At 38.4% G+C, this 24,995-nt stretch overlaps 1 protein-coding gene across 1 annotated transcript in view; it reads left to right on the top strand.

Moving 5' to 3' along the window:
- Positions 1-24,995, top strand: part of LOC113091748 (CUB and sushi domain-containing protein 2-like) — a 269,603-nt gene that overhangs the window by 161,883 nt on the left and 82,725 nt on the right. The window contains exons 13-25 of the mRNA XM_026257372.1: positions 1,378-1,560; positions 4,632-4,958; positions 7,890-8,084; positions 8,739-8,877; positions 9,624-9,811; positions 10,577-10,765; positions 11,095-11,211; positions 12,559-12,774; positions 12,864-13,052; positions 14,355-14,524; positions 14,617-14,773; positions 14,884-15,075; positions 17,236-17,362. Coding sequence (XP_026113157.1) covers positions 1,378-1,560; positions 4,632-4,958; positions 7,890-8,084; positions 8,739-8,877; positions 9,624-9,811; positions 10,577-10,765; positions 11,095-11,211; positions 12,559-12,774; positions 12,864-13,052; positions 14,355-14,524; positions 14,617-14,773; positions 14,884-15,075; positions 17,236-17,362 — 2,389 coding nt within the window. The remainder of the gene's footprint in view (positions 1-1,377; positions 1,561-4,631; positions 4,959-7,889; positions 8,085-8,738; positions 8,878-9,623; positions 9,812-10,576; positions 10,766-11,094; positions 11,212-12,558; positions 12,775-12,863; positions 13,053-14,354; positions 14,525-14,616; positions 14,774-14,883; positions 15,076-17,235; positions 17,363-24,995) is intronic.

The raw sequence follows: 24,995 nt of genomic DNA, 5'->3' as shown, positions 1-24,995 counted from the left end.
ATTCCATAGCATTAATGTTTTATGCATTTTATGCTATAAAACCCATTCATAACAAATAAACTGCTGAAAACAATTTATTCATGTATTATTTTTAAAGGGGGGGTGAAATGCTATTTCATGCATACTGAGTTTTTTTACACTGTTAAAGAGTTGGTTTCCCATGCTAAACATGGACAAAGTTTCTAAAATTAAGTTATACGTTTGAAGGAGTATTTCTGTTCCAAAAATACTCCTTCCGGTTTGTCACAAGTTTCGGAAAGTTTTTTTCGAGTATGGCTCTGTGTGACGTTAGATGGAGCGGAATTTCCTTATATGGGTCCTAGGTCACGTCTGCCGGAGGAGCGCGCGCTCCCGTAGAGCAGAGCAGAGAGAGCAGAGGCATTCAGTGATCAGAGCGAGAGCGTCGTGAAATGTCACAAAAGAAGTGTATTTTTAGTTGCCAGGGCAAGACAACCCTGCACAGATTACCAAAAAAAAAAAAAACAGCATTAAGGGACCAGTGGATGGAGTTTATTTTTACAGAGCATCAACGGAGTTGTGCAAGTGTTTGTGTTTGTTCCCTGCATTTCTAAGATGCTTGTTTTACAAACATGGCCCAGTTTGACGACGGATTAGCGTATCGTTTATTTCTTAAGGATGATGCAATCCCAACGAAAAAGGGCCACGATTGTGTGTTGGAACTGCAGGCGGTGAGTAAAACTGCTTCAAATATCTCTGCCTCCTTGTTAGTGCGTCCCCTCCCATGCCGAGACCCGGGTTCGAGCCCCGCTCGGAGCGAGTCGTTGCTGCTGCTGTATATATATAAATATACGCTGAATCTGACTGTTAGCCATGGTTTGTTTTGGTTGTTTTTTTCCTCACGGTAAATTCACAGCTTCCAAACGCTCTCAACTCAAAAGCCTACTCGCGCTCGTGATTCTTTAGCTCCGCCCACACGTCACGCCTCCAGTCGGTCGTGTTTTTTCCGGGAAAAATCGGTACAGACTATCTTTCTCTTATGAATATAATAAAACTAAAGACTTTTTGGAGTTATGAAGGATGCAGTACTACTCTATAGGTACTCAAGATTAACAGGATATTGAGTGAAAACGAGCATTTCACCCCCCTTTAAACCAAATACCTATGTGTTGTGCATGTCTATGCTTTTTTCAATGTTTATTTATTATAGGGAGGAAAATAAAAAATACATGACTAATGTAATGAATCATTAAATAATTTAAGCAAAAACTATAATTGGTCAGTCTGGGATACAGAAATACTGACTTTATATTTGATACCTCTTTTCCATTAAAACCCTGATGGAATTTTGCGTTTGTTTTTGTGTTTGTTCTTTCTTCAAGGTATAAGCTATGCCTCATGCTTATTTAAATTTTTCAGAAATTGACCAAGGTGGATGCGGAGACCCAGGAATCCCAGCTTATGGCAAGAGGGAAGGCACAGGCTTCCGACATGGAGACAAGCTATATTTTGAGTGCCTTCCAGCCTTTGAGCTGGTAGGAAAAAAGAACATTACCTGCCAGAAAAATAATCAGTGGTCAGCCAAGAAGCCGAGCTGTGTGTGTAAGTGACAGATCTTACCCAAAATGCATTACTTTCCACACCCACATGATCACACCTGAGAGGATATAGTGCACCATTATTATTGCCTTCAGCACAGTATGTACCCATAGATATTTCCTCTCATTAGCTGAGCCATTAAATCATTTAACTATTACTCAAGTTAAATCCAGAGTGGCAGTTTATTTAAAACATTTAGTTGCTTTATTTCGTGTATCAGATTCTTATGTTGAAGTTGACAGGTTTTAACTGAATAGAAAAGCAGCGTATTTGAGAAGCAGGAAAAATATAAAGAGACATTTGTAAAAATGCAGTCATTGAGTGTCATAACATACAGTGTTTTTGGCAGTTAACGCTTGTCCAACTTGTTTTGATGTTATTGTTCGTTCTCTATTATTTGGATTCATGAATACCATCAATTTGCCCCAGACTGTAGTCATTTGTCACTATAATGGCTACCATCCTATTACATCAGTGGAATTGCAGTTGACTCACAACTTTGTTTTCTGCTATTTTATGGCATTATTATTAGCTCAGACAGCAAAGTCATTCATATAAGGTGAAATCATAACGATTCGTCTTCAGTCCACCACTGAGCTCATTCTCCCCATGGCTATTTAGAGATGCTTATTGCCCTCTCAGCTTTGTCCCAAATCCTGAAAATGAGTTAATGACTGCGGATATTCCCAACAGATAAACATTCTCTTTCTCTGCAGCATCTTCAGTCTGATTATCTTCTGCAAATGGCGAGATCATAGCATACCTGTACACAGGGGCATACACCTAACCTTTTTATTGACTAATATTTTAGCCGCTTACTTGATGTCTTTTGAAGGATACATGATTAAGAAAAAAATTATTTCTTCATTATTTTTTTTATTTTATTTTTTTCAGAGCGAGTAGGGTCTGTTTATTTAGTGTTTATTTACCACAGCGAGGGGATTCAAGTTCCATTGGTCAGACAAACCGATGTCATTCTCCAAAGTCATGCCATTTGTTCAGCAAATGTCGCTGTGTCCAGTTCCACATATTAATAAATACTTTGATCGATAAATGTTTTAGAAAGCCTGTGTTTACACTTTTCAGGAAATCAACTTAAGAAATGCTTCTGGGTATCTTGGAACACAATTCTGGGAGTATGTTATCATCAAACTGCCCAAATCATCCTTAGGAGAAACTAGTAACAAAAAAACGAGACATTAATTAAAAATAGAGGTTCTTAATGGCAGCCTTTTAGTGATGGGAAGTTCGATTCTTTTCCACGAACCGGTTCTTTCGGACGGTTTGATTGAATAAACCGGTTGAAAAAAACGGTTCAGCGGTTCTTTTACGCTCTACGTTATGACGTCATTGGCGATGACGTAATGTCAAAAATATAAAGTCAGTAATCAGTCAGTTAAAAACCTCATAATCATAAAAAGTTTACATTTGAGTTTTGCAACAACACCCAAATACAGTAACAGCAATAATGTGCATATGAGGATTTAAGTCTTGAAGATATAACGTAAATAAATTAGGTGTCATCAGTGCAGACACCATGATCGACTTACTAAACATAATCCATTGTGATGTATTTGTTATTAAATTAACTTACGTTTCGCCAGATTACCCTTCATCCAAGCCCTCGGATAATCCGCGTCCATAACATTAGCACAGAATTAGAATCAATCACCAAAAGAATCACTTCGGTTCAGACATGCTGTGAGTCAGTTGGCTTCACGCTGAATCGCACATGCGCAGAATAATCAGCTCCTCGGTTTTAGAATCGAACGTGTCCGAAAGAAATGGCTTTCGGTTCAGTGTACTGATGATCCAAATGTACTGATGATCCAAAAAACTGATGCAACCGGTTCTTGACTCGAGAACGAGAATCGCTCTAACCGGCATGTGCTGCAGTTCAGTTTCATCAGCTGCTCTACTCGTGTTCATGTTCTGTTTACTACAAACTCAATTTGTGAATGTGTCATCATTAACTATAAATACAGTACAGATATTTCATAAATCATCCCTTATTCCTATTAAACATAAGTCTTTAGAGTCTTAATTATTGTCCAACTTCCCTGAAAACCCATTTGGCCTATACATTATATACAATATACAGATTGGAGACATATATATATATATATATATATATAGTTATTTTATCACACTTTCCGATGTTTAACAGAATACTTAAAAAATTGCGAGCATGCGCAGTATCATCAGTTCATCGATTCTCAAATCGGACGCGTCAGACAGAAACGATTCTCGGTTGAGTGTACTGGTGATCCGACAACCGAAGCAACCGGTTCTTGACTCAAGAACGAGAATCAGCTCAAATCGGACGCGTCTGACAGAAACGATTCTCGGTTGAGTGTACTGGTGATCCGAAAACAGAAAGCAACCGGTTCTTGACTCGAGAACGAGAACGGCTCCAGCAGTGGGCGTGTTCGTTCATTATCTGGCTCGGCTCGGTGTTCATCTTCAGTTCGGCCTTCACAGCGGGTTCAGTCAGTGTACTGTTTGAGTAAATGAATTACTCCGGGATATTGGTTTATTCTGATTCAGAGGGAGTGTCAGTCACGTTAAAAAAGTTAAAAGCTTAAGTAATTTGTGGATTAATGCTTACTGGAGATGCAAACCGTTTCAAACGATTCAGTTCGATATGGTGAACTGGTTCAACCGGTTCACTAAGAAGAACCGGTTAAATTGAACGATTCATTCACGAATCGGCCATCACTACAGCCTTTAGGTCATTAATATGTTCTTCCCAAAAACACACACACAAAAAGTGGTTCTTTTAAGAACTATTGAATGAAAGGGACTTTTCAGTAACTGTCTGTTGTTAAGATCTGAGAGGTCTTATATGTTGCAGTTAAAGATGCTGCTATCACACTGCACAACCTCCAAGCTGTAATTGTTTGTCTCCTGTCTTGCTGTATTGTTTAAGCAACAACAAATGACCTCTCTATGCATTGTGAATTTATTTTAGCTTCAGTGGCAGTTTTAATATCGAGTTCACTTCACAGTTTGACGCACAATGCCTCCTGTGTTTAACTGTTGCTTTTTTCTCTCTCTCTTTGTCCTTTTCTCAGTCTCGTGTTTCTTCAACTTCACAACTCCATCTGGAGTCTTGCTATCACCAAACTACCCTCAGGAGTACGGAAACAACATGCACTGCGTGTGGCTGATCATCGCCAAACCCGAGAGCCGCATCAACCTGGCCTTTAACGACCTGAGCATGGAGAAACAGTTTGACTTCCTGTCTATTAAAGACGGCGGCAAGGCAGAGTCACCAATTCTGGGCACCTTTTCTGGAGATGTGCTGCCATCACCCATCACTACCAGCGGCCACGTGGCCAGGCTAGAGTTTCTGACCGATCACACGTACACAGAACGCGGCTTCAACATCACTTTCACAAGTACGTTTTAAAGGCAGCTCTAGATTCATGGCTTTTTATTTCCTGTGGTAAAAATGTATAATTAATTTAAGTTATTTTGGGCAAACCTGTTCATACTTTCATAAGTCTAATGTCACATTGAAGTTAGAGACCAAAAAGTCAATGTATAATAGATAGCAATAGTCTTCAGATGTTTTGTCAGTAGTAGCATGCACCAAATTTGAAAAGTTTCTAGGAGTTAAAAGAGCTCAGAAGCTGTCTTGTTATATGAGACAGATTAAGAAAGTTTTTCTTTCCCCTCAGGAGAGAATTGTCTGTATTTCACGACCTTCGGTAACCGAGTTGATAGATGCTTGAGTATCCATATTGAGAAGAATAACAAGAGCCACAGATTTAATTACAATTTATTTCTAAATACATATGTAATTAAATAAAGCCACAGTTAATTGAAACTGTCTGGAGGTGATCCCACATGGTTTGACTCCCCATGCGCCATGTTTTGGGGGAGTGCGAGGGATGCTACAATCATTTGTGTTAATTAAAGAGATGACAAACGCCATCGAAGGGCTTGTTGACATATGATGTTGATGGATTGCATGCACAATTGTTGGGTTTGAGATCCTTTTTGAATCGCCAAGCTTATTATGAGGAAAGAATTCATGGCCAGTGCATGAGGCGAAACACAATAAGAGCTTTTAAAAAAGTTTGCTTTACATTAAAGTGTCTTACCACATATACAGTATTGTTCAAAATAATAGCAGTACAATGTGACTAACCAGAATAATCAAGGTTTTTAGTATATTTTTTATTGCTACGTGGCAAACAAGTTACCAGTAGGTTCAGTAGATTGTCAGAAAACAAACAAGACCCAGCATTCATGATATGCACGCTCTTAAGGCTGTGCAATTGGGCAATTAGTTGAAAGGGGTGTGTTCAAAAAAATAGCAGTGTCTACCTTTGACTGTTCAAACTCAAAACTATTTTGTACAAACATTTTTTTTTTTTTTTCTGGGATTTAGCAATCCTGTGAATCACTAAACTAATATTTAGTTGTATGACCACAGTTTTTTAAAACTGCTTGACATCTGTGTGGCATGGAGTCAACCAACTTGTGGCACCTCTCAGCTGTTATTCCACTCCATGATTCTTTAACAACATTCCACAATTCATTCACATTTCTTGGTTTTGCTTCAGAAACAGCATTTTTGATATCACCCCACAAGTTCTCAATTGGATTAAGGTCTGGAGATTGGGCTGGCCACTCCATAACATTAATTTTGTTGGTTTGGAACCAAGACTTTGCCCGTTTACTAGTGTGTTTTGGGTCATTGTCTTGTTGAAACAACCATTTCAAGGGCATGTCCTCTTCAGCATAGGGCAACATGACCTCTTCAAGTATTTTAACATATGCAAACTGATCCATGATCCCTGGTATGCGATAAATAGGCCCAACACCATAGTAGGAGAAACATGCCCATATCATGATGCTTGCACCTCCATGCTTCACTGTCTTCACTGTGTACTGTGGCTTGAATTCAGAGTTTGGGGGTCGTCTCACAAACTGCCTGTGGCCCTTGGACCCAAAAAGAACAAATTTACTCTCATCAGTCCACAAAATGTTCCTCCATTTCTCTTTAGGCCAGTTGATGTGTTCTTTGGCAAATTGTAACCTCTTCTGCACATGCCTTTTTTTTAACAGAGGGACTTTGCGGGGGATTCTTGAAAATAGATTAGCTTCACACAGACGTCTTCTAACTGTCACAGTACTTACAGGTAACTCCAGACTGTCTTTGATCATCCTGGAGGTGATCATTGGCTGAGCCTTTGCCATTCTGGTTATTCTTCTATCCATTTTGATGGTTGTCTTCCGTTTTCTTCCACGTCTCTCTGGTTTTGCTCTCCATTTTAAGGCATTGGAGATCATTTTAGCTGAACAGCCTATCATTTTTTGCACCTCTTTATAGGTTTTCCCCTCTCTAATCAACTTTTTAATCAAAGTACGCTGTTCTTCTGAACAATGTCTTGAACGACCCATTTTCCTCAGCTTTCAAATGCATGTTCAACAAGTGTTGGCTTCATCCTTAAATAGGGGCCACCTGATTCACACCTGTTTCTTCACAAAATTGATGACCTCAGTGATTGAATGCCACACTGCTATTTTTTTTGAACACACCCCTTTCAACTAATTCAACTAATTGCCCAATTGCACAGCCTTAAGAGCGTGCATATCATGAATGCTGGGTCTCATTTGTTTTCTGAGAATCTACTGAACCTACTGGTAACTTGTTTGCCACGTAGCAATAAAAAAAAATATACGAAAAACCTTGATTATTCTGGTTAGTCACATTGTACTGCTATTATTTTGAACAATACTGTATATTTGGAATAAGCGTATATCCTAAATTATACATTTTGGGTTTTGTTTTGTTTTGTTTTCATTCTCTAGAATCAAACCCATTACCCTGACTTTGTTAGTGTGATGCTGTATCTGGAATGAACAGATTTTCTGGCAAGATTTTGTCCACTGGTAATACATCTTCTCTGAAGTCCTATCGATGGGTACTTAGTAGCTCCAAGCTTCCCACTGAAGCAAGAAACTTAGAGAGGCACATAAATCAATATTTTGTTCTAACTAAAATGAATTAGTGTAGTAATACAGCCGAAACAATGAGCCGAAAAGCTTCAGTTCAGTGGCCATAGTCAAAACTCCCACTTTAATTTATAAGGGCCCTTGTAGAAGTTGTCCATTCATGAAAACGAACTGTATTTTCTTTTTTTTTTTTTTTTTTAGGGAAATTGTATGGTTAAATACGATAAGTAAAGTGCTGTTGTTATTGTACTTTTTTTTTTTTTTTTGGCCTTTTAGGTTGAAGAAAGCATACAATTATCTTCCATATTTCATATTCTTGCCTCATTGCTGTTGTTTTTTTGTTTGTTTTTCCCCCCCTGCAGCTTTCCGGCACAACGAGTGTCCCGACCCTGGTGTTCCAGTAAACGGAAAGCGTTTTGGTGAGAGTTTACAGCTTGGCAGCTCCATCTCTTTCCTGTGTGAGGAGGGGTTTATGAAGACCCACGGTTCTCAGACAATCTCCTGCATTCTCAAAGATGGAAATGTTGTGTGGGACAATGCTATGCCACGTTGTGAAGGTTTGTCCTCTCTCTAATAAATGTGCAGATTTCATAATTAACAAGTTTACTTGTAATAAAAAAATAAATGATGTACTCCAACTCTGCAGTTTACTGAACTTTTAGAAAGTTTCAGTTAAGTACTTTAAGCACATTCAGAGACAGACTGAAAAGTATATTATAAAGAGTCATAATCTTTACTTTCGGAAAGTGCTCAAGAAGTATTAACTGTCTGAATTCTTACAGACAAAGAACACATCCTCTTTTTCAATGAAATGCTTTACTGTATACTGCAAATAATTTTATGCCATTTATTGAGCAGTGCCTTTTATAGATGCCCTTCAGTACACAGTTAAAAGATGAGATCATCTACCTCAGCACATTCACACATTCTGCTTTTAGATTTAGCATTTTAGTAAAAACACTCAGTTATTAGACAGTTAAAAGACAGATTTTTCTGTACATTATTACATTAGATTAAATTTTTAATAGTAGGGTTGAACTAGTGGACTGTTTGAAGGAAATAGTTTATCTTTCTGTCTTTTTGGATTTCTGTGATTTACTGTTTATTTCTAGCATGTGAAAACAACAGAACAAATTGTGTTGGCTTTAAAGTTTGGCAATTAAATAATAATAAAAAAAAAATTCTGGTTGTCTTCTTCTCCTGTTCTTTAGCTCCATGTGGGGGAAACCTCAAGGCTTCTAGCGGCATCATTCTGTCCCCAGGCTGGCCTGAACTTTATAAAGAGGCCCTCAATTGTGAGTGGATCATCGAAGCGCCTCCAGGATATCCTATTAAGATCATCTTTGACAAGTACGTACAAGGCTTCACTTGTTCTTTGTCATGTTGTTCTTAATAAGCCTCCCGGTTTAATTTGCCCCTCCTATCTTTCATTCTACTGGTTATGATCATTTCATAAATAGGTCACTAGTGCACTGCAGATGTTCACTATACACTTGGAATAAGAGTATCCGGATATTCATTTCCCCCGCTATCACAAGGATGCATTCTTAATCAGTAGAAATATCTTTTACCTTTGCTCATATAGAATGGCTTTATCCACAGTCACATGTGAGTGTTGAACATTTATTTTAAAAAGACGTGTGGATCAAATGCACTTCAATGCTTTTGTCTGTGTGTTTTTTCAGAATTTTGACTGTATCATAGTACAGAGTAGCAGTAAAATTTGTCTTCAATGATATTACTGAAAAATCAAAACTTTTAATCAGAAAGGGGTGTCTGTATACATTTTAGTGCATGGCATGATGATGCCAGACAGATTGATGCAGTCTCATCCACTGATTGTCCAACTACATAACTGTTGTGTGAGCACAGAAAGCATCAGGGCTTTAGCAGGCTGCTGCTGCAGGAAACTCAAACAACACACGTTGCTTTGGAGCGAGCTGCGTTTTCAGTGTGAATGATGTGGTATCTCTGTTCTAGCTGTAAATATGTGGTATCCTGCAAGAACACAAGCGAACAGGACTGTGATGAATCCATGTAGTCCCACTTTGTGGTGAAGCTGCCATGCTGATGCATAGCACCGTTCTGATCCACAGGTTCCGGACAGAGGTTAACTATGATGTTCTCGAGGTACGGGACGGACGCTATCCTTCTTCCCCTCTGATTGGCAGTTATCAGGGAACACAGGTCCCTCAGTTCCTCATCAGCACCTCCAGCTTCCTGTACCTGCTCTTCACCACCGACAAGAGTCACTCTGACATTGGCTTTCGTATCCGATATGAGAGTATGATGATCTACTATTTTATTTTTGAGAGCCATTTTTTGTTAGATACTTATTTCCATAATATATTTATGTTAAAATTTAAAGTCAGCTTTACCATCATTATAATTTATTATTACAATTACACAAAGCTATTCAGTAGTCTTGAATAACATAGTTGGTTAGAGAATGCACATGGTAAATATCACAAACACATGATAAGTGTGATTCATATTCAAAGTCGCATACAATGCTCAGAATTTAGTCAAAGCATGCTAGTTAGATAAAGTGTAACATTATCTTCTTTTCAATGCATTTCATGGTTGCAATTACAAGGATCTGATAGCACAGATACCTGTGAATACTAGCAGCTATGAAGGCATCCTTGTAAATAATAGCCACATGCAGTGATTTTAATCAGGTCCTGTAATAATGATATAATAGGAGGGTGATTATGTTGTGAGATGATTTCAGCCATGCGCAAACACGACACAAGTAACATTGCACTGTACACACATTCATATATGCAAGACTGCCGAATTAGTTCTGTCAGATCTATTTTGTGAACTGAAACAATGACTGTATATATATATATCATGTTTTTATATTTTTTTTTTTCAAGTCAAATGATAACACTTTAATTTGTACATTAGTAGTATTCCATAATTTGCCCCTGATTCCAAGTTTCTAATGCATTTAGAATAAACTTCTGCCCTGAAAAACCACAGTGAATAAGTGAATAATCATAGGCTGTTTTCCACTTTAATGTTTGTGTATTTTTTCCTTAAGCCTTGCAGCTCCAGTCGGACCATTGTGTTGATCCTGGAATCCCAGTCAACGGTCAGCGGCACGGCAATGATTTCTATGTGGGGGCGCTGGTGACGTTCAGTTGCGAAGCAGGATACACTCTCAGTGACCATGAGCCTCTTGAGTGTGAACCTAACTTCCAGTGGAGTCGCCCTCTGCCCAGCTGTGATGGTACGGTCCACTCTATACAGTACCTACTAAAAAGCTCACCGCCTGGGAAAAGGACACATTAGAGATAGGTCATTTATTTAAATGACATAACTGCTCCCAGACTGGAAGGGCCTTTACGGTTTGGAACTACCCTTTCCACTCTCTTCTCCTGTACCACTAGGCTTTGAATATTTAAGGCCATTATTGATTTTTCCCCTTGGGTAATGATAGGAATTATTCACCTCCATATGTTGATGTCCTTCAGAAGGGCACTTCCTGTAAAGTTTCTTTCAGTAGGATTGTGCTCAGCATTTTGACAAATAGTCTTTATCTTTTTCTCTTTCCTCTAGCACTCTGTGGCGGGTTTATTCAGGGGAACAGCGGCACTATTTTGTCCCCTGGGTTTCCTGACTTCTACCCCCATAACCTCAACTGTACGTGGATGATTGAGACTTCACATGGTAAAGGTGAGGCCACTTTTTGAAGCTGGTTCATTCTTTTTCAGGAATAGACATTTTTAATAGACATTTTATTTGTCTTTTTAAATGAAACACAAACAGTAATGTCTTTTGTGAACACACATTGTAAACAGTATGATATGGAAAAAGTATGGATTTAATAACCGCTTGACTCTCTTTTGGCAGCTTTAGTCTCTTCCAAATGGTTTCTGTAATTGTAGATCAGACCTGAACAACAGTCAGGAGAGATTTGCACCATTTCTCTTTACAAAATTGGTTCAGTTCAACTGTGGCATGAATCACTCTCTCATGAAATCATACCAAATCTACGTTATCTTTTTCCCTCTCATTAATAAAAAGAGGTTCAGGGCAAGAGGCATTAAAAGGATAGTTCACCCAAAACTGTTCTAAACCCGTAAGACCTTCGTTCATCTTCAGAACTCAAATGAATATTTTTTTTATGAAATCTGAGAGCTTTCTGTTCCTGCAGAGACAGCACATTCAAGGCCTGGAAAGGTAGTAAGCACATTGTTAAAATATTCTGTTTTTTACATCAGCAGTTCAATTGTAATTTCATTATTTTTGGGTGAACAAACCCTTTAAATCAAAATCATGATGGACCACCATACTTTAATACTTCTTTTCCCTCTTGTTTGACCTATCCACTTCCACATGCTCTTGTGGATTTCACACACACGGCAATGTTTCTTCTTCCACTGACCTTGTTAAGCGTTTCTATGCTTAATCACCTTGACAAAAATGTTAGCATGTTCCAGATATTTCTGTAAAGTCTTTAGCTGACACTCTAGGATTTTTCTTGCTAGACGCCCACTCAGGAAGAGAAGCCGAGCTCGTCTTGCCATCAACTGATAAACATCAAGGCTTTCAGAGATGCTTTTCGAACCTTTTCTAGCTTCGTGCAAGTCAACAATCCTTAATCTTTGGCGTTCAGAGACCTCTTCTGTTTGGGATGCAGTTCACATGAGGCAGTGCTTCTTTTGAATAGAAAACTCCAGAATTTAGCTCTTTTTTTTATAGTACAGGGCGGCTTTGACTAACATCTTCAAATCTCACCTCACCGACTGAACACAGTTGGAGCCAACTTTTGGAGAAATCATTAGCCCAGGGATTCACATACTTTTTCCTCCTTGCGCTGTGAGTGTTTACATTGTGTGTTCAGTACAGAGTCATTGTTTGTGTCTTTTGTCGGTTGTGATAAAATGTTAGCACCCGGAATCAAGGCAAATCTGAAGGTTTGACATGTCTACCTGCAGTATTTGCGACTGAAGCATCTGTGAACTCTTAAACAGTTTATCTATATACACTGTTTTTTTCTCCTCCTCTCAATCTCCACAGGTGTCCAGTTTATCTTTCACACCTTTCACTTGGAGAGTCCACACGACCACCTTTTAGTCACAGAAAATGGTAGTTTCTCTCAACCCCTGTGGAGATTGACCGGGTCTACACTGCCGCCCCCTCTCAGCGCTGGACTTTTTGGCAACTACACTGCTCAGATCCGTTTCCTTTCAGACTTCTCTGTGTCCTATGAGGGCTTTAACATCACTTTCTCAGGTAGAGACCTTCGTACTGTAACATAAACTACATGACATTTACAACAGAAGAAGCTACAAAATATCAAACCCTTCTTCTGTTCCCTTCAGAATACGATCTGGAGCCTTGCGAAGATCCCGGCGTCCCCCCCTTCAGCACTCGTAAGGGGCTGCAGTTCAGGGTGGGGGATGCTCTTATGTTTTCCTGTTTTCCGGGGTACCGCCTCGAGGGGCCTGCGAGGGTGGTGTGTCTAGGGGGGCGTCGGCGGGTTTGGAGTTCCCCTCTGCCAAGGTGTGTTGGTAGGTGGTCACATGCTTTTCATTTTGCTTTGTTTACAAATTCTACCACATATTTCCCCTCATGTGCTCAGACATGCACGCACATACAGTATGCTGAAATTTTATATCTCAATGGTGAAAGCCAAAGCAGCCCCCATTTCAGAATTCTGCTTGATATCAGACAAGTAAAAAAAAAAAAATGTATGACTCACCATCTGGAAGAAAGAAAAAAAAATAATAATAAGCATCAGCTTCAAAATTTATTTAATGCATAATCAGCATTTATATAATGGTAGATATCAGCATATAATGTAAGTATCTTGGAGACCAGACTTCATCAATTTAATTTGTGTTGGAGTGGCTTAGATGCTAAATTTAGAATGTAATTTGTTAACATTATGTTTTTGGCATTCCGGTTGAAGCAAGTAATTAGGTGTTATGTTTTTTTTTTTTTTTTTTTTTTTTCTGCAGCTATATCGGGCTTATCCTTGCTTCATATCTGTTTACCACTTTTGTGGAACTGGGTCAACTCATTTGTAAACGTTTGTTTTTATTGATTTGTCAATGTGCTTGTATTTTAGCTTATTTAAATAAATAGCATAAAATTTACTTCACTTAAAGTTGTTATTTTTTTTTAAACATCATCCAGAAAACAGCCAATATTTTTCTTAATGATGTTATTTAAGAAATATTATGTTGTTTCTAGGGAAGCATGACATATCAGTTATTGGCTGATATTATATATTTTTATTTATTTAACAGGATATTTAATTAACTACTTTTTTTACACTTAGATTACCTTTGCACTCACTTAAAATTATTATTTAAATTAACAAGGTTAATAGCACTTAATTGTAATATTTAGGAATTCTAAAAATTAATATATTCAATGTCTAAATTCGCGTGTAGCATCTTCAAACAATTGATGCATTGGTTATAATCCGTAATATCGCGTGTAGCATCTTCAAACAATTGATGCATTGGTTATAATCCGTAATATCATAATAATAATTAACGTATAGGTATCGTCCAGAATTGTAATAGTGTTGCATCTCTTGTCGGTTGCATTGAATTATTTGAATCTGTACAGTCCTATGATCCAAGCAGTGTTTTCATTTTCAGAAATTTCAGTTTTGATTTAGCTTATAATTTGTTTAGTTCAATATCCGAGCAAAATTTGGCAGAGAAATGGACTTGCACTCATTCACAAACACACACCACCCCCTGACTGCCAGCATGAGTGTATAAAGCGTGCTTGTGTTTATACTGAGATCATGGGTCATTTGTCAGAGGTCATTTGGCTTCTTACCTCCCTTGCTGCAGCTGAATGCGGATCGTCTGTCACTGGGAAACAAGGAGTTTTACTCTCTCCCAACTACCCTGGTTACTACGGTAACAACCATGAGTGCATCTACTCCATCCAAACCCAACCCGGTAAAGGGATCCAGCTCCGAGCGCGGGATTTTCGCCTGGAGGAGGATGACATGCTTAAGGTCTTTGTGACATAGTGTGTATTTGTGCTTGTGTGTAATGTTGGTTTGTAATTATATGAGGACTGTACGTGACTGTTTTGTGTGTGTTTCAGGTGTATGATGGTAGCAGTGACAGTGCCAGACTGCTGGGCACCTTCACAGAAACCGAGATGATGGATGTCACTCTAAACAGTACATCCAGCACCATGTGGCTGAAGTTCATTAGCAACAGTGACAATACCAGCAAAGGTTTTGAGCTGCACTTCTCCAGTGAGTAGCACACTGACATGCATTTGTGTTGTGTAGATAGATAGATAGATACACACATAGATAGATAGACAGATTTTGAAGGACATCTTGTTTTCCTGTCTTTTTTCCAGGTTTTGAGTTGGTGAAGTGTGAGGACCCAGGTGTACCTCAGTTCGGATTTAAACGGGAGGACAAAGGTCACTTCGCAGGCAGCATGGTGTCATATAGCTGTGACCCGGGCTATACTTTAAAGGGCCCGGAGGTTTTGACATGTCTCAGAGGGGAGAGGAGATCATGGGACAGCCCACTCCCACTGTGTGTCGGTAAGATGCTACTGAATACTCATCTACACTGCCGTATTTAGAAGAGCCTATTACAGTAGGTTACCGTAATACAACTTTACATTTATTGATAATCAATACCATTTTCGATACCATGGGGAATTTTATCACCAACTTGAATTCTGCCACATGGTCTTGTGTGTTGCGGTCTGAGAATGTGCTTCATGAATATAATCCCCCAAAGCATCTCATAGCAGCCACTCTTATACTCAGCCTGGCTTCTCCACAGTGTGAGTGTACCACAGACACACTTTTCAAAGTGTTTGAATTATGGTGTTTCTCCACCTGAGTCTATGGAGACCTTTAGGCAATATTGCCCATATTGAGAGGAGAAATGGAACTGAAAAGGCATGAGCAAATATTTTTCATCCGCCACAACAGGAAACTAACTCGTACTGTAGAAAATAGTGGGTGGACAGTGAGAAATGAGAAGCTGGTGAGAATTAGAAAAAGGAGGGAGGGGAGGACAGAGCAAAAGAGAATGAGAGAGTAAGAAATGTCGTTTTATGACCTACGAAGCAGGTCATCTCAGGAGTTGAAGAAGATGGGTTTGTTTCATTGTGATTTATGGCTCTGCTATTCACTATGGGAACATTCATATAAGATGAAAAAAACTGCACAAAAAAAAGAGTAAGAAAGACAGATAACAATAAATTGAAATCAAATAAATGAATAAATAAACTGTAATATATAAATCTTAACATTTGAGATTAGGACAAGAAAAAAAAACACTCTTAGCTAGTGGCCTAAGAGAGTAAACTTAATTCAAGATATATTATTTTGAAACACGTCTTAATAAATTAATATTGATTTGAGAATGTTTAAATGTTTGTCATAAAAAAATAAAAATACAAATCTAAGGTAGTGATTAAGAAAATAATTCAATGCGATAAGATTCTCACACCACTTTATTTATGTATTTATTTCTTTTCCTTTTTCTCGTACATACTTTCTCTTTCAGCATGTATGGCAATGGCGTGCGAGGCTGAATTGTGCATTTGAACACTTTGACTTATGTTCTGTGACATGCATACCTCACAAGACTACAAACACCAGCCACCGTGTAATTTGTGTCATTGCTTGTCCGAGACTCAAGGAGAGATGTGTGTAGGGAAAGGGTCTGGAACAAATGTGTGAAATGCCCCTCCACTGGCTTGAAGTAAAATTGTACTTACCTGCTTTACTTCAGTGCTGTTTTTGGGAAGTAGTATTACATTACTGCTGATCAATACTTGTATTCTTAACATTTTGTATGGTGGGGGGAAAAAAAATCATTTTTATTTTGTACCTTTTTCATTTTATTTTCAAAGCTTCACAATGACCAATGTGTCCTTTCATAAGAAAAAAAAAAAGTCTTACTGAGCTAACAACTCAATCAAAAGTCTTATGTGTTTTAATCTAACAAATATAAATGAACGCCAATAACTAAAAAAATATCAGGTTTTGGGATTTACTCTGTATTCTGCATACAAACTGATTCAGTTCCAGTCTATGTCTGGAGGGTGAATATGTGTATGTACGAGTCTTTGCTGTGTAAGGTCACACACATCTAACCTCTACGGTGATGATGACGACGGCAGGGGCTGGATATAACACTCTTATAACTTCCTGATCCGTGAAACTGGAACTGTCACACGCACTGGCCCCAACCTTCTGACAAACAAGTGATTTGTACCCACCACCACCATTGCCCCAGTGTAAGATGGATAGTCAAGTCTGGGGCAGGACATATTACCAACACTATCAGTGATATTAGCCGAAGGAAATATGCCCTCCCCAGGGAAGGCTTAATCCCGGAGGTGATATACGGCCATGTTATTCTGCTCATCACTCATAAAGCTCAGCTCAGTGCAGAATGTATTCTTTTAAAGTGGAAAGTTATACGTGCCCCTGCCACCTGATGATGCATCACTGCACAGCACACCGTGTACCATCCTTGCTTCAGGGATTTGGATCCAAACCAGAATCCCTTACAAAAGCGGACCTGTCACTTAAAGACACTGTATATATATATAGTTTATGACATTTGGACTAAGCTGTGTTTGTTTCATGTCTTTTTGTAGAAGGTGTACTGTTTTGTGCATCGGTGTTGTGAGCTGTCATTGAAGGATTGCACCTTTGTTTATCTCTTTCTTCACCCAGCCGAGTGTGGAGGAACGATTAAAGACGAGCCCATGGGCCGGATTCTGTCTCCTGGTTACCCTGCACCTTATGAGCACAACTTGCACTGTGTCTGGACCATTGAGGCGGCACTTGGAAGCACCATCGGGTGGGTATCTACTTTCCCAGTACCCTCCTCCTCACCATCTGTCTCTTCTTCTCTCTTGCTTTTGATGTCTTCATTTACCTCTAAATGTTACTTCCATCCGATATCTTCGACCTTATATATATATATATATATATATATATATATATATATATATATATATATATATATATATATATATATATAAAATATCGAAAATAAAGTTTTGTTAGATTTAGCTCACTTCAGTTTTCCCCAAAATATGATTAAAACAGTCATATTAAAACATTTGAACAAATGTTACAATTTTTAATGGCATGGGCAGTTGTGGCCTGACAGTTAGAGAGTTTGACTCCTAACCCTAGGATTGTGGGTTCGAGTCTCGGGCTGGCAATACCACGACTGAGGTGCTCTTGAGCAAGGCATCGAACCCCCAACTTCTCCCCGGGCACCGCAGTATAAATGGCTGCCCACTGCTCCGGGTGTGTGTTCACGGTTTGTGTGTGTGTTCACTGCAGTGTGTGTGCACTTTGGATGGGTTAAATGCAGAGCAAGAATTCTGAGTATGGGACACCATACTTGGCTGTATGTCACTACACACTTCACACTTCACTTGATGATAAAGTAACATAATTTGACCATTCAGAAGAAGCAAGTTCTCGCGTTTAACATTCATATACTGTATCAGAAGGCATATTTGAATGTTATTGATTAGGCCATTACCTCGGAAGTGTAGCTGCCATTTTGTTTTGAAATGTCCAAATTTAGATATTCCTGCATAATAACTTAGGTTATAGGTTATATAGGTTAAGATGACACAATGCCTTTTTTTATGTTCTAACAAGACATTCTTGTTTACTTTTTTCCAAATTGGAAAACAATGAAAGCCTCTTTCTGCCACAGAATAAAAATAAATAAAATAAAAAGTAATAATAAAAATTGCATTTCGCAAATCAGATTTTTTTTTCACAGTATTGCTAGCTATAAAGTCAGAATTGTGAGCTCACTTTTTCAGTTATAGAAAAAATATATTCTTGTATAAAATGTATTATACAAGTTGCAGTATATAAGCTCAAAATTTTCAGAACAAAAGTCAGAATTGCAAGTTATAAACACTCAATTGCAAGGAATTGTTTTTTTTCAGCATTTGCAGGTTTTTATTTTTTTTATTTTTTTTTTATTTTTTGTTCGTGGTGGAAGCAAGCTTCCACAGAAAACACACCCTTTTGTTCAAATGACACAGTTAGTCCATCCTTCTTATGCTGTGTCCCACCACTCTTGCCATACTCCGTTAAATTGGTTTGGTGGTATATTTGTCAGGTCTCGCCTTACCCGCAAGCATAGATTGTCTGGCAGGACGAGCTCTAGCTCCATGCATGCCAGTATTGTTCATCGTGCTGTCACAGTCAGCATGACTCAGAGAAGCTAGGAGGACATTAGCGCTTTGGCAGTCCTACATGCTGACCTCTTCCCTTCCCCAGCAAATCCCTCCCTTTCCCACTAATAAATGAACATGCCCCCTTGTTAATTGCCACTCATTTCGCCAGCGTAATTTTGCATGAAATCTCGCAGCCGAGCACTGCCTAATTTGTCCGGCCCTTTAATTGTGCTGTTTATCAGATGCTTTCCACTCCCTTCATCTAGACATGTTAAGAGCTCCCAGACACTGCTTTCTTGCTGTATTAAAGTGGTTCAAAATTGACATTTGCTTTGGTGTTGCTGCGTTAAAGGCTCTGCAAAGTGCCTTGAAGATGTGAAGAGCTTAATAAAATTCCCCTTTTATCCTGTGTTCTTTGTGTCCATAAATAGTTGGAAATGAGCAGTGAGGTGAGTGTAATTATATCATAAGGGTTATTGAGCATTTAATGTTGGTACACTCATACAGATACTTGCACCAGGCAAGCAAGCCACATATAATAATTGAGGTCACCTTTTTTTTTTATATATATATATATATATATATATATATATATATATATATATATATATATATATATATATATATATATATATATCCGTGTAATTTAATACAGTTTGATACTCAGATGTTGCCTGCTTAAAGCTTGTACTTAGTAATTGTCATGTAACCATTGATGCAATCATGGCCATAAAAGGCCATGCGATTGCTTGGAACCCCTCTTAACCCCCAAAGCACTGTAACAAGTGGCCTCTCATGGGTTATTATATATGAAATGTAGACATATATATATATATATATATATATATATATATTATTACGCCCTGCGCCTAAGGGTAGTAGAAAACTCTAAATAGGGCGTAATAAGACTGGGTTGTGGTGATGGAATCCCAAGAACGAGTCACTCCGGTCGATAATCAAACAGGTACAAGATGTTAATCAGTATAAGTTATTAGATTTATTAAAAGTTAACAAGTGAAACAAAGAGCATCTCTCCAGGGTGTCCCAAAGGCCAAAATAACAAACAAAACAAATCTAGAAAGGAAAAGAGTAATAACTAACCTCAAATAATAAAAGTAAAATACATCTTACTTCCCTAACTTCCTAACACAAAACAGAACCCAAACAAGATAGCCAAAACAAATCGGCAGGACACCCCTTTGCTCCACGTTCTAAACACACAAGGTTGAAAAGGCAAGAACGTGATGACTAGCATTTACTTCATACTCAAAAGTGACAAATTTGATCATCGGCCGGAGAAGGGATCCAGGAGCTCTCAACCCAACCGCGTCCGAACCAATAATGAGCTCCCCGTTGAATGCCGGCAGCGTCCTTTTTAAAGTCCCCGCCTTGTCTCCACCACCAATGGCGATCGTACATCCAATCAGTAGGCATCCTATCAGAAACCAGATAGAGTAAGAGGGAGGAGAAAGTACACACACACACAGCAGGGAAATCAGGTCGTAACATATATATATATATATATATATTTAATGTGATTTAAAAGTTTGGGTCAGTCAAATTTTGTATTTATCCATTTATTTATTTAAGTTCCGTATGCTCACCAAGGCTGCATTCATTTGATCATAATAGTAATATTACTAAATATTATTACAATTTAAAATAATGCTCTTCTATTTTACTATATTAATACAATTAAAATTACATGTGTGTGAGTTATTAAAAATATTAGTTGTTGGAAATCATGTTACAATACTGTGGCCTGTAAGCAAGTGAAAACTCCACACCTTCCTCACCCCTTCTGATAAAACAGAGTATTATATAATATGTTTTAAATGCCTGTTGGCTACAGGAAACAGCTGTTACAGTGTGTATTTGCATGTAATGTGCTGTTTATTCATGCATCTTGAGTACATGTATCTTTACATGAGCACATACGAGTATTGCAGGTTATAAAACGAGGTGTTTATCCTCTTCCTGTACTGCATACTGTATATGTTTATTAGATCCCCTTCCACATGCACAGAATAATTAATGGCTTGGGTTTTCCTTTCCCCACTATAAGGTATGCACATACATTGCTTTGATCTCATCTTGAGAAATCAATTATTCAAGATCATTTGCAATGCATTAGGATTGGGATGATATCTTGCTCTAATAGTAGGACTCTGTTAAGGCAGCATTCAGAATATGCTGTTCGAAAAGATGGAAGGGAGCTAGAGTTGGTTAAAGCAGAGAGGACAGCTGTCCCTAGGGATCAAGTAGCCCCTGCTGTGACCATAATGACAGCCCTGTATGACAGCCATTTTATGAAGAAGTATACACGTCTCTTATGTTTAAAAAGGCTGCATATGAATGAATTAATGAACAAAACATAAAAAAATAAAAATACAACTTAATTATAATATTTTTTTTTTTTATACTTGAAATAAATTCTATAAATCTACACATTTATTTTTGAATAAATTTTTTCAGCATGATGTGTCAGACTAAAATCGCCATCAATAAGCACCGTTTGGAGCACACTTTGGAGTGTACGCTATATTTTTCAGCTTGATGGATTGTTTTTAAATTAGATTGAACACAGTATAAGCACTATGCATCTCTATATAATGTGTGTCTACATTTGTACTGTCACAGGGTGTATTCTGTGATACCGCCCTGCCCCATCTGCCCTGTCCTTGTTGACTTGCTTATCCAGAGGGGCTGATGGAAAAGTTTAAGTGTGGGGACATAAAAGGATGTGCAAGCGTGGACCGAGATGTCAGGATCCTGAAGGGGGGGCACACTTTGGGGTTTCATGCGGAAGGGGGTGCATGCAATATGTCATCTTTCTTTCATCACAGACCCTTAAGATGCCTTTGTTTGGCAAAGGTGATAATTACTTTCAGCAGCCACTTCACACACTCACACACACATGCAGGCACGTAGAGGCCCCGTCCACACGGAGACGGAGCTTTCCCCAATCCGATCTTTTTTTTCCCTCGTCTCAAGAAATATCCGCGTCCACACGAAACCACATAATGATGTAGTATACATGCCAGACCAGTATGTGGTGCTGTAATTCTGACACAGAGATACACTAAAACCAGAGAAGAAGACTTGGACTATGCTCATAAACCTTGCACGTGGTACACAAACGAACATGGAACAATACATTTATTAATCAGTGTTAATGTTAGTTAATACAAGACAATCGTTCAGTGTTTGTTCATGTTTTTGTTGCTGTTACGTGACTTAGAGGTGTCTGACTGGGGGGAGACGTGGGCTGATGACGTAACCGTTTCAGAAAATATACGGATTCGCTGGATCCGTGTGGACGAAATGCCTATCCGATAAAAAAATTTGTGCGTATTCACAGAAACCCGTCTCCGTGTGGACGGGGCCAGAGACAGATACACTGTCTAGCCCCAAATGTCCTCATCCACGTGGGATTAGATATCGGTTAAGCCTGCTGTTCCAGAGCCGGTTTGGAACATTCGAGTTGCAGCTCAAAGGATCGTACTGTCACGCTCAAGGCTCATCTGCAGTCACGAAAGAAATCTGAGGAATTAACAGAAGCTGGGGTCCGTCTTCCCCTACGTCCCTGTTCTGTTGTTTTATCAACCTCTTTTTCTCTTTCTCCAAAGCCTTCAAGTCATACATTAACCCTGTTCTCTTCTCACTTCTGTCCCATCTTGTCAAAGTTACATCAACTCGATTTTGTTTAATTTATTTTATTTTACTTTATTTGATTTTATTATTCTTGTTAGTTAGTTAGTTAGTCTGAGTCTTGTTTTCTTCCAATAAATTGAAAGACTTTTCATTGAGAAACACAGGTTTAGTCATCGTCTGAATTGTGTGCAGCTAATGGTATCTGTTTTGTTTTACTTTCATATTTCTCTCCCTGTGACAATAATGTAGGATACGAAAATAGACACCACATTTGGAAAGTTGTTGACTTTGCCGTGGGGTATTCTGCTTTTAATTCAAGTAATAGTTGCCTGGCTAACAATAGTATTGGGAGCTGCGGGGTACAAAACCTCTTCAAATTAAAAATGTATTGGAGCACTGGATGCTTAACATCGTATTTAAGGACAGGGTTGGAGTCACATGATACACAACTTTGAACACAACAACAAAATAATTGCAAATAATACAGAACAGCAGCTTTTGCCATTGTTTATTCATGCTGTGAATAATAGTCCTGCCTTAAGCACTACAGACATCACTATGTGATTCTTTAGTAGCCTGATCAGCAAGACCGACCAGCTTGACCAGCCAAGATGTTAATGATCATCATTGTTATATTGTTCCACCAGCTAGATCAGCATAAAACAGCCTGGGCAAGCCTGAAAGATCTGTTTTCGAGTATAGGAACTGCACACATCTGATCACTTGCTTTTTTTTTTTTTAATCAGCTAGTTTGCACAGGCACTGCGGAGCAAAAGCCTTCCTGAAGAGACCAGAGATGATCAATCAATTAACAAGTCAAATTTTTAATGGGCTGTATAATTGTGCCGACTCACATGCAGTGTCTCCTTGGTCATTACTCTCAATATATGAACTGTCAAAGTATGAAACTCACAATTTTTCTAAAAGGTTAATGTACCCCAAAATCCAATACACTACTAAACAGAGGAAATGTGCTCACGAGCATCTACACCCGCATGGTTCTCCTGCCGGCATTCTCCTGGGAGCACTTAGCAATGGGGATGGCAGACAGCAGTGCAGGGAGGAGACCATGGATTGTGGGTAAAAAGGTAAAAAGTGCTGTGCACTTGTTTTTGAGGTGGCCAGGACCTCACATCTGCTGAATCAGACTGAGCACTGCTTCTTACATTTATCTAAGCTGCCTAGACAGCAGATAAAGATAACTTATCATTAATGCATCAGCCAGTTCCACCCATATTCTACTCTAAATAGTGTAACCTGGCCTTCAACATATCTAGTCTTTTCAACAGTGCAGTTTCATATATATATATATATATATATATATATATATATATATATATATATATATATATATATATATATATATATATATATATATGAAACTGCACTGTTGAAAAGATATATATGTGTGTGTGTATATATATATATATATATATATATATATATATATATATATATATATATGTATGTGTGTGTGTGTGTATATGTATATATGTATATATACACACACAATTTTTTTTTTTTTTTTTTTTACCGAGCTCTTAAGGAATCTTATCATGAATATTTTCACAAACACCTGCAAGGGCATCTCACGGTCTTAAAAATTGTCAGATATTCATGTCATTCACAGATTACAGTCTTATTTAAGTTAATATCTTGTTTTTTTGTTTTTTTTTTATGTATCTTGCATGTTTTCAAATGTGCTTTTCATTATTTTCATTTATTCTCTTTTATCTTTCCCTATCGTCCATGTGGATTTAGTTTTTCAATGACTTGTCTGGTTAAATGATTAAACAAATAAATGCATCCATAGACATGCATTGACTAAGTGCACGTCTCTCCTTGTCTGCCAAGTCATTGCGGCAGGAACACGGGCGAGACTCCCGGGGTAGCGGTGCTGTTTGGTATTCATATGACACAACTCTCCTCTCCATTTGCCTCTCTTTCTCTCCTTCCTCTTACTGGCACTTCCTTTGATATCTGATTGAACCACTTTGTTTCTTAAATATGCATGCAACTCTTTGCTTACTTCTTGTGGGCAAATGGTGCCTCTAGTTTTTTTTTGGGAGGACTTCTTTCTTCTGCTCCCCACAACCCTATCAACCACCACCCCATCAGGGAGGATTACATGAAAGAGTAGAGAGAGAAACAGGAAGGGATAGACGAAAGAGTAGAAAACACATTTCAGTAAATAAAAAATGAACATGAGGATTAGTTAACGGTGGCGGTGTAGGGATTAGCTATACTAGTATGATGTTTGTTCAGACAAGACCTTCGTTCTCCATTCTATATTAGTGCCTCAAAGCCTTTAAATAGGTTAGTTAGCTAAGCATCACAACCAGTGTGGAGTTAAATGAAACCCCTCACTTTCACATATGTTAAAGGTGACATCGTATGCCCATTTTCCACAAGTTGGTATGATTCTGTAGTGTCTTCATGAGGTGTCTGCAACATACTTTGGTTAAAAATCCTCAATGGTCTTGCTGCAGAGAAACACCTCCATAACAGGTCATTACCACCTCCCATGCTTTACTGGAAGAATGCTGTTATTTGGATGGTGAATCGATGTTGACCAGACATAACGTTTGGTGTTGAGGCCAAATAATAATATTTTAGTCTCATCTG

Source organism: Carassius auratus, unplaced genomic scaffold (assembly GCF_003368295.1).
Source record: "Carassius auratus strain Wakin unplaced genomic scaffold, ASM336829v1 scaf_tig00214282, whole genome shotgun sequence".
NCBI classification, from domain to species: domain Eukaryota; kingdom Metazoa; phylum Chordata; class Actinopteri; order Cypriniformes; family Cyprinidae; genus Carassius; species Carassius auratus.
The sequence above is the reverse complement of the archived record's forward strand: the minus strand, read 5'-3'. Positions and strand labels throughout refer to the sequence as shown.